At 37.4% G+C, this 13877-nt stretch overlaps 1 protein-coding gene across 3 annotated transcripts in view; it reads left to right on the top strand.

The window, feature by feature from the left end:
• The first annotated feature begins 4617 nt into the window (after positions 1–4617).
• Positions 4618–13877, top strand: part of LOC121313212 (protein virilizer homolog) — a 61389-nt gene continuing 52129 nt past the window's right edge. For all 3 annotated transcript variants that reach the window (XM_041245534.1, XM_041245533.1, XM_041245535.1), the window contains exon 1: positions 4618–4692. In XM_041245534.1, coding sequence (XP_041101468.1) covers positions 4630–4692 — 63 coding nt within the window. In that variant the 5' untranslated portion in view covers positions 4618–4629. The remainder of the gene's footprint in view (positions 4693–13877) is intronic.

The raw sequence follows: 13877 nt of genomic DNA, 5'->3' as shown, positions 1-13877 counted from the left end.
AATTTCACATTTTCATATATTTTACATAAAGTAAGTGCATTTGCTAGAAAAGGAAGTCAGCCCATTTAGGTTTAATAGTCAAGTCCACAAGAGATCCAAAGGATATTGACAGATCCCAGCTTTCCAACCTGATGATCAGTGTTAATGGTGGAGAGCACTATAGGCCTACAATACAACTATTTCCAAAAGTTTTGCATCACCTTATTTAAACATGTAATCAAAGGAACTACAAAATGATATGGCAAAAGTCTACCACCGGAAGCCATAATAGTAGTACAGTATTTCATATTAGATTTCAAAATGTAATTTTTCAATTTTTGTCAGTTTTTTGTTAAGTATCTGGAAAATTACAAAGCGATATGTAATTCTATATGTTAACGTAACATTATTCAGCAGGTTTCATTTGACTTTATGAAGCGAAATGAGTTAATTCTATAGGGTGATGCAAAACTTTTGGACATAGTTGTAGGTATTGCACCCGAGAAACAGTTAAAACACAGTTATTTACATATTTTTTCAGTGTTTGAAACTGTTTCAAAGACTGTTATGTTGTTGTCATGATACACAAGCCATGAAATTACTTTACCAACACAGGACCTCTAGTTATCATAAAAACATTTACCCCGGTACCAACTCTAATGCTTCATTTAATCCATTGGGTACCTCAGTATTTAAGTTCAAAATCCAAAACAATTCTTTCTGTAACAATTTATTATTACGATTGCCACCCCTCCTATTTTGACGTACTTTTTCTATTCCAATATACCAAAAGTATCAGTGTTATGGTTTTCTTCCAAAAAAAAAATTTCACAACTGGTGATGTTATATCTTGTCTCCGAATGGAGCTATGTTCACTAAGTCTATTTCTGTTATTAGCCTGGAAGCTGTCAGGGTAAACATTGATTTAAATGTTTTTTGTTTGCTTGTTTGTTTGTTTGGTCCCATCACACACACACACAAAGGGAGTAGTCATACAATATATAATTATAGTTTCATATTTTGCACATGCCATTGCTTTTGTTCAATTCTTGACAAAATGTGACCCATGAAGTAACAATAATGTAAACAAATAAATAACAGGAATATAAAAAAAGTGTGCTTGTTTCCCCCCGGCCCCCACACCCCCTGCAGGCACTGCTGACCCACTACTTATCTAGCCTTCTCAGTGTATTAGAGGAGGCTGTGTGGTCCAGTGGTTAAAGACTCAGGCTTATAACCAGGAGGTCTCTGGTTCAAATCACAGCTCAGTCACTCACTGTGTGACCTGACCTCCTTGTGCTCTGTCTTTTGGGTGACGTTGTTGTAAGTGACGCTACAGCTGATGCACAATTCACACACCATAGTCTTGTATCTTGTAAAGTGTTTTGTGATGGTGGTCCACTATGAAAGGTGCTATATAAAAATGACTTGGACAGGAAACATGCAGTTACTTTCCAGAACATTATGCAGTGTAAAGCAATAAACATGTAGGTGAATTATTGTCTTCTGATTTTCATTCCAACTTAAGCTCTCAATTAATGAAATTATCTGTACAAATGCATTGTACAGTTTTGACATTACTTCCCTTGATTTAAGTTTTTTTTTTTTTGTTGTTATATTAAAATGTGTATATATTCACATAACTGTGTTGGCAATGTCATGTCAACCTTTCTCTTTCACAATTTTATTGTTTGTGTGTTCAACCGTGTCTGCCTGTCACACTCAACATGGTGAACACAATAACTGGCTTCATTTTGCACAAATCTTCACCAAGTTTTATCATACATGGTTAGCATGGCAAGGATCTGATACAGATATACAAATGTTTTAACCAGTGCATACGGACCTGCTGGTTACAAATAAATGATGACAAGTTTGGGTTTCTAAACAAAATTGAAGAAGTTAGCACCAACTATATCTTGTTTACTTATTTTTGCAGCTATAACATCCCTTTGATCTCAATTGGTTGTTTTTGTACGTATGAAATATTTTAGTCATTCACAAAACAAAGTGTACATTGTACATCTTTGAAAATCTTGAAAAACATTTAATTTTACTAGAATCGTTGGGATTTTGTCCATATTTTATTTATTTAAGTGGCCCAAGTCTATTTCTTTAGCTTTATAATAACATACCTTTGGGGAAAAAAAAGTTGATTTAATAGATGTGAATTAATTTATTTTAGTTTATAGCAATATATCCAACTAGGAGTAATCAACCTACTGTATTAGCTATGGAAAGTAAAATATTTAAATTAATTCATGTTTTATGGAATGCAGCAATATGATTTGTGGGGAAAGTTTTTTGGTAGACAATTTTAAAAACATTTTAGGATTAATACAAAAATAACTAACATTATGATATTGTATTTTATTAAATTATAATAAATTGTAATATATTATATACTACATAAACAATATCAAAAGATGTAGGATAGTATATTAAGCCAATCAAAAACTATAGCCCCTATTTCTATTTGTAAGTGAAAGGCACATTTTATGAAAGGAAGAAGACAAATATAAAACAAGCTACTTATTAACAGTTCTTAACTACTGTATGTTATTTTAATGAACAAAATATATAGGAACAGGTTGTTATTTATCTCCCTCTTGTCCTGATTCTCTTTGCTGAAGAACAATTCCATTTGAACATACAAATATGTTAGAGTGTAATCTATTAAGAAAGTAAACTAGGGCCCCCTAGTGGCTAATTTGATAAAGGTATTCCTACGCAGAGGGAAAGGCGGGTCAAGTAGCATGATTTGAATACCATTTGCTGATCTTGGCTCAGGGCCCACCCAGAGCTCTGTATTGGTCTTTGCCATGGGTTAAGGAGGTTATTGGAAATAGTTAACCTCATTGCACTTCCGCATGCCCTAATAAGGCTAGACATAGAGCCAGGCTGAGCACTCAGGTCTAGGGTTAAGTAGCTTGTTAACGTTTTGTCTGAATAGAGGTTACCCCTTGTAGTTCAAGTCCTCCTTATTGGGGGTAGAACTGAACAAAAAAAATAAATACCATACACTGTGCATGAAAGTAGAGGAAAGAAAAAAAAAATAGTTCATTTTTACATTTTCTGCAAGTTATGCAAGAGGCAAGAATCATCTATCCAAGCTAGGAGACATATTGCATACATTACAGCTGAACCAACATTTTCAGAGGACAGCAGGATGTTGACAACACCACACTGGTGACAGACTCAAGCTAAAACCATGACACTGAGTCTACACTAGTGATAATTCCTGTTGTTTATATTGATAAAATCTGATAATGGTATGAGTTGGCACCACTGCTTGTACTTTTAACCACTGTTTAATATTGGCTGTTTTTTCTTCCCAATTTGAATGTTGCCTCACAACTACTGATCAAGTGGACTGATAATCTTTGTTCCTGGTTTCAAACCAATCATTTCCTATCACCTGCAGGCTCAACAGGATCTCCAGGCAAAAACTGCACCTTGCTGCGAGTGGTGAGAGAATTTCTCAATGTTGAAGACAAATAAATGTGGGTAAAGTGGAATAACAGATAAGGCAAAGCTGCCATCTCTGGTCGTTTCATGGGAAACTTAAGCATGTGAATGATTGTCATTACATTGCTTTTACATAATCACATAATAAACAAGCAACCAACAAAGAATGCAGAAAGGCAGCATACCTCACAGGCTAAATACCAGGCTACTCGGGTACTGCTATCAGGAGGCATAACATACAACCATCAAAACAGATAATTCACTCTCCCCACAAATCATATGGCTACATTCCATGGAATATGAATTCCTTTAAACTGAGAGTACCTAAAAACCCTACCTAACCTGGGAAAATAGTCAGCATGGATTAAACATGTTCAGCCATTTCCTTGTTAACGTGACACTTCCTCAAACTATTTGTGATTTTAGTTCATCCAGCAACAAAAACAGACTTTATTGTAGACGTACTTAAAACTTGCCTTGTGATTTACCAGGTTGGACAGAGGTTTAATTCATACAAAACACCCAACAATAAAAATGACTCCATACAACTGCTGTAAAAAGCCTTTTCCTGATAATTGCATGTCAATGTAATAAGGTATGTGCAGGGAAGAAACAGAACATAACTAATATAAAACTAGGCAGGAGTCCTGGAAACTAGAAGATTGTTCTACTGTATTCTACTGCCGTGTTTATTTGCACCACTACTGTCACCGTAGACATTATGCACACTTAAGAGTAAATAAAGAGTACATTGAATATATACACAGTGGTGTAAATATAGCAATAATAACTAAGCTTAGACTTTGAAAACTGAGGAAATATAAGAATAATGTAGTGTTATACATAAGGTAAGAAAACGGCTTTAATTTGCGCAGCTGTACTGCAAAAAACTATACTGTAGCTCTTGCGGCTGTCCACGAAAGAAAATGAACAGAACAATATAAATATAATGTCCCCGGTATCACATAACAAAACTAACATATCAGCATTTGAAAGGATGAAGGGTCAAGAAAAGGTCAAGAAAAGTCACCCAGCACAACTTAAACAGGTTTACAGTACTGTATTAACAATACATCACTGTAACTTTTATATTGCAAGACACAATTAATTCTGTTTCCAACACTGCGCACCGGATGTAGTTTCTTTTGTATCCGGAAGTACAAGGTTCTGCGTACCAAGAACATGGCGGTTGACTTTGCGATGGAGCTGCTGTTTTTGGACACTTTTAAACATCAAAGTGCAGAGGTATGAAAAGTAACTTCAGATTTAATTTTTAAGCATTGGTGCATTACGTTGCTCTGCATATTTATGGTATATTATTGGTTGCATGTTCTGGTTTATCAAGTTGGTTTGGATTTCTCAACAGCGGGATGCGCATTTGCAACTTCTTGGTTTACTTGATGTATATATAGTATATATAGTATATATATCTTGCCGAGACTTATTTAAATGGATAGGTTGTGCAAAATGTGATTTGGTATACTGAATATTGTGATATGCATGGTAAAAGAAAAGGAAAATATTTTTTTTCTTGAAGTGTGCAGAACGTCACGTCATAACAACACAGAGAGATACAGTCCACTGACAGTGTATCTGAAGTTGTCTATTCCTTTTTAAATACATTTACGTTATTAAATTGTATTTATTTTTGTATCTACGTTTATCGATTTTAAAAGTACTGTACATCCTTTTTTTAAGCCATTTGCAATTTTAAATACTGTTGTTCAGGCCCAGTAGCTCGCCCGACTCTGTATCTACTGTGCAGGTAAAGCTTGGCATATTTACTTTTTAAAACCGCAAGGTTCATTTGTACCGTTAAAATACAACACATGTTTACACAAAAAGGAACACATTCATCTGGATCTTTATTGAAGAAGTTTAAAATACAATGAAACATTGAACGATTATGATAAACAGCGTTACCCTTAGCTTTTTAGAATGATACTGTAATTTATTATTTTTGTTGCATTATACCATTTTGAAACAATATTCTGACAGAAGTATCTCAACAGCTGTACAATTAGCTTTAAATTTTAAACATATACAAGAACATATATATATATATATATATATATATATATATATATATATATATATATATATAATGTACAGTGGCTTGCGAAAGTATTGACCCCCCTTGGCATTTTTCTTATTTTGTTGCCTTACAACCTGGAATTAAAATTGATTTTTTGGGGGTTTGTATCATTTGATTTACACAATATGCCTACCACTTTGAAGATGCAAAATATTTATTATTGTGGAACAAACAAGAAATAAGACAAAAAACAGAAAACTTGAGCGTGCATAAGTCTTCACCTCCCCAAAGTCAATACTTTGTAGAGCCACCTTTTGCAGCAATTACAGCTGCAAGTCTCTTGGGGTATGTATCTATAAGCTTGGCACATCTAGCCACTGGGATGGGCGGCCCTCTCTTGCCAGGTTTGTTGTGGTGCCATATTCTTTCAATTTTTTAATAATGTCTTTAATGGTGCTCCGTGGGATGTTCAAAGTTTTGGATATTTTTTTATAACCCAACCCTGATCTGTACTTCTCCACAACTTTGTCCCTGACCTGTTTGGAGAGCTCCTTGGTCTTCATGGTGCCCCTTGCTTAGTGGTGTTGCAGACTCTGGGGCCTTTCAAAACAGGTGTATATATACTGAGATCATGTGACACTTAGATTGCACACAGGTGGACTTTATTTAACTAATTATGTGACTTCTGAAGGTAATTGGTTGCACCAGATCTTATTTAGAGGCTTAATAGCAAAGGGGGTGAATACATATGCATGCACCACTTTTCCGTTATTTATTTTTTAGAATTTTTTGAAACAAGTTATTTTTTTCATTTCACTTCACCAATTTGGACTATTTTGTGTATATCCATTACATGAAATCCAAATAAAAATCCATTTTAATTCCAGGTTGTAAGGCAACAAAATAGGAAAAATGCCAAGGGGGGGGTCAATACTTTCACAACCCACTCTGTGTGTGTGTGTGTGTGTATATATATATATGTATATATATATATATATATATATATATATATATATATATATATATATATATATATATATATATATATATATATACACACACACACTGTGCAAAAGTTTTAGGCAGGTGTGAAAAAATGCTGTAAAGTAAGAATGCTTTCAAAAATAGACATGTTAATAGTTTATACTTATCAATTAACAAAATGCAAAGTGAGTGAACAGAAGAAAAATCTACATAAAATCCATATTTGGTGTGACCACACTTTGCCTTCAAAACAGCATCAGTTCTTCTAGGTACACTTGCACAAAGTCAGGGATTTTGTAGGCGTATAGTCAGGTGTATGATTAAACAGTTGTACCAAACAGGTGCTAATGATCATCAGTTCAATATGTAGGTTGAAACACAATCAATAACTGAAACAGAAACAGCTGTGTAGGAAGAATAAAACTGGGAGAGGAACAGCCAAACTCAGCTAACAAGGTGAGGTTGCTGAAGACAGTTTACTGTCAAAAGTCATACACCGTGGCAAGACTGAGCACAGCAACAAAACACAAGGTAGTTATACTGCATCAGCAAGGTCTCTCCCAGGCAGAAATTTCAAGGCAGACAGGGGTTTCCAGATGTGCTGTCCAAGCTCTTTTGAAGAAGCACAAAGAAACGGGCAACGTTGAGGACCGTAGACGCAGTGGTCGGCCAAGGAAACTTACTGCAGCAGATGAAAGACGCATCATGCTTACTTCCCTTCGCAATCTGAAAATGTTAAGAAGTGCCATTAGCTCAGAATTGGCAAAAAACAGTGGGAACCTGCTACACCCATCTACTGTCCGGAGAAGTCTGGTCAGAAGTGGCCTTCATGGAAGACTTGCGGCCAAAAAGCCATACCTCAGACATGGAAACAAGGCAAAACTATGCACGAAAACACAGGAACTGGGGTGTAGAGAAATGGCAGCAGGTGCTCTGGACTGATGAGTCAAAACAACATTAACATTTTGGACATACTGTTCATAAGCCACTTACCTCAAGCGTTTCTTTTTACAAATTAAAGTAAAACTACCATTGAGATGAAACCAGTGCATGAGAGAAGCGTGAATGAAATAAAACCCTGTATTATTATTGTAGCCTACTTCATGTTCAGACTGTGTTCTTGTGGGATCTGCTGTTTGCACAAAATCTCAGCTACTGGCACTACTGTGAAAACAAATCTCAAGTTATCATTTGTTTATTATATAGGCCCGCCTAATTTAACATATATGTTTATTATATAGGCCCGCCTAATTTAACATTAAATATTCTTAATTTTCGATTGTTTTAAATGTTTTTTACCATCCGATATCACAGTTAGGTAAAACATAAGTACAATATTTTCTACAGCTGCAGAAGAGGCAACGGAATGCTTTTCTTCGTCTCCATGAAGTGGCATCTTCAGTTTCAAGGTGTGCTACAATGATGGCAATAATACTATTGTATACAAGATTCTTCTGGTTTTAGTTCCAACTGAGTTACCTCAGTTACTGAACTAAATTGACTGTTTGGTACACCTGATATTCGCAACTGAACTGAGAACGCTTCTCTTTCACACTGAAGCAAAAATAAGCGAAATGTCCCCAGAACGGATGTAACCATGCCGAGACCATCTCTTTCATGTGGTCTCGGGACAGTTCGTTTTAATCGTTCTTGGGAACTTTTGGAGCTTTCACACTTAAGGGCAAACGTTCCAAACTCAAACGAACTGTACCGGGAAACTGAATATCAGCCAAGTGTGAATGGGACCTAAAACACTGGCGTCTGCACTGCCCTCAATGTAACCATCTTGAGAAACCTAACATTAAGTTCTGACCAAAAATCATAGAAATCCACTAAAACCACACAATAGTATTGCGATGACTCTAGCTAGCAACGCAATGGATAACACTGAAGACAAGTTGTGCAGGGTTAAATGACAGCAGTTTATTGTTTTGGGCCCTGTTTGGACCAGGACCACGCCACCAAAATAACAAACTCCTCTGTCACTAACAAAATTGTAGTCTCTCCCCCCTGTTCCTTACGCGCTTCCGATGAGAAGGGGTTGTAGCATTCTGTAGCCGTGGTCCGGACCACTCGGTCACAGTGGTCCGGACCACTCCCGCTGTCGTTGTTATGTTCCAATTTCACAGTTTCCTTTTAATTTTTTATTTATTTGCAATTAAGATATTTTACAAATATGTATGTTACAGTAATACATACCAGTGTTAAGGTTTATAATAATAAGTACAGAGGACTACGTTGCTCTTCATTGCACTGACTGGTCCAGACCACTGCCGCTGTACAGTTTTCACGGTCAGGACCACTCGGTCACAGTAGTCCGGATCACACTCACCACTCCAGCTGTCGCTGTTATGTTCCGATTTCAGAGTTTCCTTTTCATTTTCTTTATTTGCAATTGTTATTTTACAAATACGTATGTTACAGTAATACATGCCAGTGTTAAGGTTTATAATAGTAAGTACAGGGGTGTGACAGGATGACGAGTGGTGACGTCCGGCCAGATGCAGGAACTGAAAACACATAGGCAAGTACTGCAGTCCAAAAGATGCGTGGTGCGCCATTTATTTAAACACAACCACAAATAAAATATTTGAACAAAAACAAAACACCTTACTCACAGAGCACAAAAGAAAAGGCCTGAACCAAAACAAATCACTATCACAAAATAATAATAAGATCGTAGGTCAGGCTGGGCATTTGCTGTCAGTGTTCCTAGAATCTGTTATATTAGCTTGCTCTCGTTCTCTCCTCCCGCTCTCGTACTCTCCTCTGTACACCCCCACTCGGAGTACAGAGAGCTGCAGGTTTAAATGCAGGTGAGCATCTCCTGATTTAGCAACAAATTAATCACTTCATTAACTTGGGAGATGGCCACCTTCTGCACAAGTTATTATTTTTTTTTTTTAATTATTCCTCGCCAAGGACAAGCTGCTCCCTTGCCTCTGCCATAACACACGCAAACAAAAACAATAACAAAACAATGCGGCTCTTCGCTGTCAAATATAAATACACACAGCTTTCACTGTGATTAATAAATACTGTAGATCCCAAATAAACAATAACGTGGTCAAATACAATAAATCATAATAGATAAAATAAAAAAGGGGAGGAGGGGGAGATTCCATTCTAAAAATAAACAAACAATACTGTACAGCCTACAGGGCTCCTCGTCTTGTTACAAGGGTACTGTGTTGCTCTTCGTTGCGCTGAGTGGTCTGGAACACTGCCGCTGTACTGATTTCACAGTTAAAGCACTTTAAATAAAAACATTTACAAATCTATTTTAAAAAAGAGGTAAATAATAAAATAACAATCTGCCAGTATAGGCTGTAAATGTATAATAATCTACTGAGGGACTTCTGTTGCCCTTTGCTGCTGAGTAGACCAGTTCAGACCAGATCACTGCCACTCATCATCCTGTCATATCCCTGTACTACTTATTATAAACCTTAACACTGGCATGTATTACTGTAACATACTGTAGCGTTCACGGGGGAAGGCAGCAGCAGGTCTGGTAGGTGATGTAATCACATACAAAGACATAAGCCCGATATACTCTCCTTGCAAAGGAGCCGGCTCTTTTGTACAGCGGTATTGGCACTATGCTTTAGTGTGAGAGGTCCCAGATTCGCGCCCACCCTCCACCTGTGTGTGGATTGCCTCGCCTTGTGTGATGTGCCTGCCTGCAGGAACCGAGATCATTACAATACGTATTTGTAAAATAACATAATTGCAACTAAAGAAAATGAAAATGGAAACTGAAATCAGAACATAACAGCGACCACTCAGCGCAATGAAAAGCAACGTAGTCCCCTGTACTTATTATAAACCTTACACTGGCATGTATTACTGTAACATACGTATTTGTAAAATAACATAATTGCAAATAAAGAAAAGGAAACTGTGAAATCGGAAAATAACAGCAACAGCTGGAGTGGTCCGGACCACTGTGACGTCACGTCACCACAGGCCACAGAATGCTACAACCCCTTTTGCTTCCGATCTTAACAGCCCTCAGTCTCTCTCTCTTTGTGATTTGCCACACCACAGGTTAGGTAACTCATTATCTGGCTCTCACTCTGTCTCTCGCACACTCTCTCCCCTCGGTTTCGTGTGTCCCAGGTCTTTATACCTCTGCTGTACCTGCGTCCTTATCCAGTCTGGTCATTCGCAGCTCTATTTTGCGCGCACACACACACACTCCGTATCTAGGTGACGTGGTCTGAACTCCAACAGTACACAAACAGGACAAACAACCAGGACATGTGCCTATGCTACCTATATTTATAGTAATCATGGACCCTCACCTGTTAACAATAATTGGTGACAAACAGTTAATTAGGTAACATTCTAGTTAACTCAGAGAACATCTAACAAAGTACCAACAGAACTTCGGTACGCAGTATCAGAGTCTGACTGTACAACAAATATGACGTGAGGCGGGAAAGATGGGATTAGTTCAAAGTTATGTGTTTAAAAACTGGTTTGTAAATTAATATTCAGCTTTTTAGCACACTGGCACATTTTCCTGGATTCATGAAACGGAAGCCGTGTTCACTATATACAGAGGCTTGCGAAAGTATTGACCCCCCCTTGGCATTTTTCCTATTTTGTTGCCTTACAACCTGGAATTAAAATTGATTTTTTGGGGGTTTGTATCATTTGATTTACACAACATGCCTACCACTTTGAAGATATGAATATTTATTATTGTGGAACAAACAAGAAATAAGACAAAAAAACAGAAAACTTGAGCGTGCATAAGTATTCACCCCCCCCCAAAGTCAATACTTTGTAGAGCCACCTTTTGCAGCAATTACAGCTGCAAGTCTCTTGGGGTATGTATCTATAAGCTTGGCACATCTAGCCACTGGGATTTTTGCTCATTCTTCAAGGCAAAACTGCTCCAGCTCCTTCAAGTTGGATGGGTTCAGCTGGTGTACAGCAATCTTTAAGTCATACCACAGATTCTCAATTGGATTGACGTCTGGGCTTTGACTAGGCCATTCCAAGACATTTAAATGTTTCCCCTTAAACCACTCGAGTGTTGCTTTAGCAGTGTGCTTAGGGTCATTGTCCTGCTGGAAGGTGAACCTCCGTCCCAGTCTCAAATCTCTGGAAGACTGAAACAGGTTTCCGTTAAGAATTTCCCTGTATTTAGCGCCATCCATCATTCCTTCAATTCTGACCAGTTTCCCAGTCCCTGCCGATGAAAAACATCCCCACAGCATGACACTGTCACCACCATGCTTCACTGTGGGGATGGTGTTCTCGGGGTGATGAGATGTGTTGGGTTTGTGCCAGACATAGCGTTTTCCTTGATGGGCAAAAAGCTTAATTTTAGTCTCATCTGACCAGAGTACCTTCTTCCATATGTTTGGGGAGTCTCCCACATGCATTTTGGCGAACACTAAACGTGTTTGCTTATTTTTTTTTTTAAGCAATGGCTTTTTTCTGGCCACTCTTCCGTAAAGCCCCGCTCTGTGGAGTGTACGGCTTAAAGTGGTCCTATGGACAGATACTTCAATCTCCGCTGTGGAGCTTTGCAGCTCCTTCAGGGTTATCTACGGTCTCTTTGTTGCCTCTCTGATTAATGCCCTTCTTGCCTGGTCCGTGAGTTTTGGTGGGCGGCCCTCTCTTGCCAGGTTTGTTGCGGTGCCATATTTTTTCCATTTTTTAATAATTGCTTTAATGGTGCTTCGTGGGATGTTTAAAGTTTCGGATATTTTTTTATAACCCAACCCTGATCTGTACTTCTCCACAACTTTGTCCCTGACCTGTTTGGAGAGCTCCTTGGTCTTCATGGTGCCGCTTGCTTGGTGGTGCCCCTTGCTTAGTGGTGTTGCAGACTCTGGGGCCTTTCAGAACAGGTGTATATATACTGAGATCATGTGACACTTAGATTGCACACAGGTGGACTTTATTTAACTAATTATGTGACTTCTGAAGGTAATTGGTTGCACCAGATCTTATTTAGAGGCTTAATAGCAAAGGGGGTGAATACATATGCATGCACCACTTTTCCATTATTTATTTTTTAGAATTTTTTGAAACAAGTTATTTTTTTCATTTCACTTCACCAATTTGGACTATTTTGTGTATATCCATTACATGAAATCCAAATAAAAATCCATTTTAATTCCAGGTTGTAAGGCAACAAAATAGGGAAAATGCCAAGGGGGGGGGTCAATACTTTCGCAAGCCACTGTGTGTGTGTGTGTGTGTGTGTGTCTGTGTATATATATATATATATATATATATATATATATATATATATATATATATATATATATATATAATTATACTAGTTAAATGTAACCGGCCCAGCCGGGCCTGTGGTGCTTCATAACTACCGGACAAACTGCGCTCTCTACTGGCTCCGTGCCACTGGGTCATGGTTAATGTCGAATCCTGGTATATTTGTAGAGAGCCACACGTGTTTCTGAAAACTGAATTGCGGAAGTCTAGTGCCTACAAACAAATATTTTAAAATGTGTTTACGCCCCACCCCATTACTTCTGATTGGCTAGCTGTGCAAGAAGCTGATCTTCTGTTGGTTACAAAGAAGCACATAAATAGCTGCCCGAGAGTCACAGGCTTATCTTTTAGTGTTATTAATAGTATTAAGGTGTTATTTATGTTGCAAATGATATACTGCTTTCTTAATACATGAACCTGACATTTAAGCAGCAATCTAGTGAAGTAAAAAAAAAAAAAAAAAATACACCATAATCGCAAAGGTATTAGGGGATTAGAAAAAAAAATCGCGTTGTGTAATTTGTAACACTTTGTGGTCAAGCATGTGTGTACTTGTTGGGAATGTGTTTACAAAAAAAAAAAAAAACATAAAGTTTACTGTTTAGAAGCATTTTAAGACACTTTCCCTGCAAAAAATTTAATGATTTTTTTTTCTTTCGATTGTAGTGTTGTTAGCCTAGTTTGCTATTTACCATATCATATTTTTTTTAGATTTAAATTCTCATTTGTTTTTACTATATTAGTTATTTATTGGACATGCACAGTCCATTGATTTATGAAACTGTTTACATTAAGATTGACCATACGTTTATAATAATAGAAATGAAATGCTTATATATGAGATTATCTGTACAATATATATACCGTATTCAATTTGGCGCTTAAGATGGCGGCCATTATGCGACGGCGACATTTATTAATAATACTCAAATGCTGCAATATTTTATTGCATGATTTATGACATTTTTTAGAAGTATCGCGGTTGCTTATTTTCTGTAATACGGTAGCCACCCTGTATGTAGCAGCGTGTGTGGCTAACCTACTTTGACTACAGTACATTTATCGGTGACAGTTACCGAGAGCCTATTAGGAGGGAGTTGGAAGGTCAGGGGAGTACTGTACAAGCGAATCAGGGGTGTGTATTAGTTAAGGG

This window comes from Polyodon spathula, chromosome 3 (genome assembly GCF_017654505.1).
Source record: "Polyodon spathula isolate WHYD16114869_AA chromosome 3, ASM1765450v1, whole genome shotgun sequence".
In the NCBI taxonomy this organism is placed as follows: Eukaryota; Metazoa; Chordata; class Actinopteri; order Acipenseriformes; family Polyodontidae; genus Polyodon; species Polyodon spathula.
Note: the sequence above shows the minus strand (reverse complement) of the source record. Positions and strands in the feature narration are given on the sequence as shown.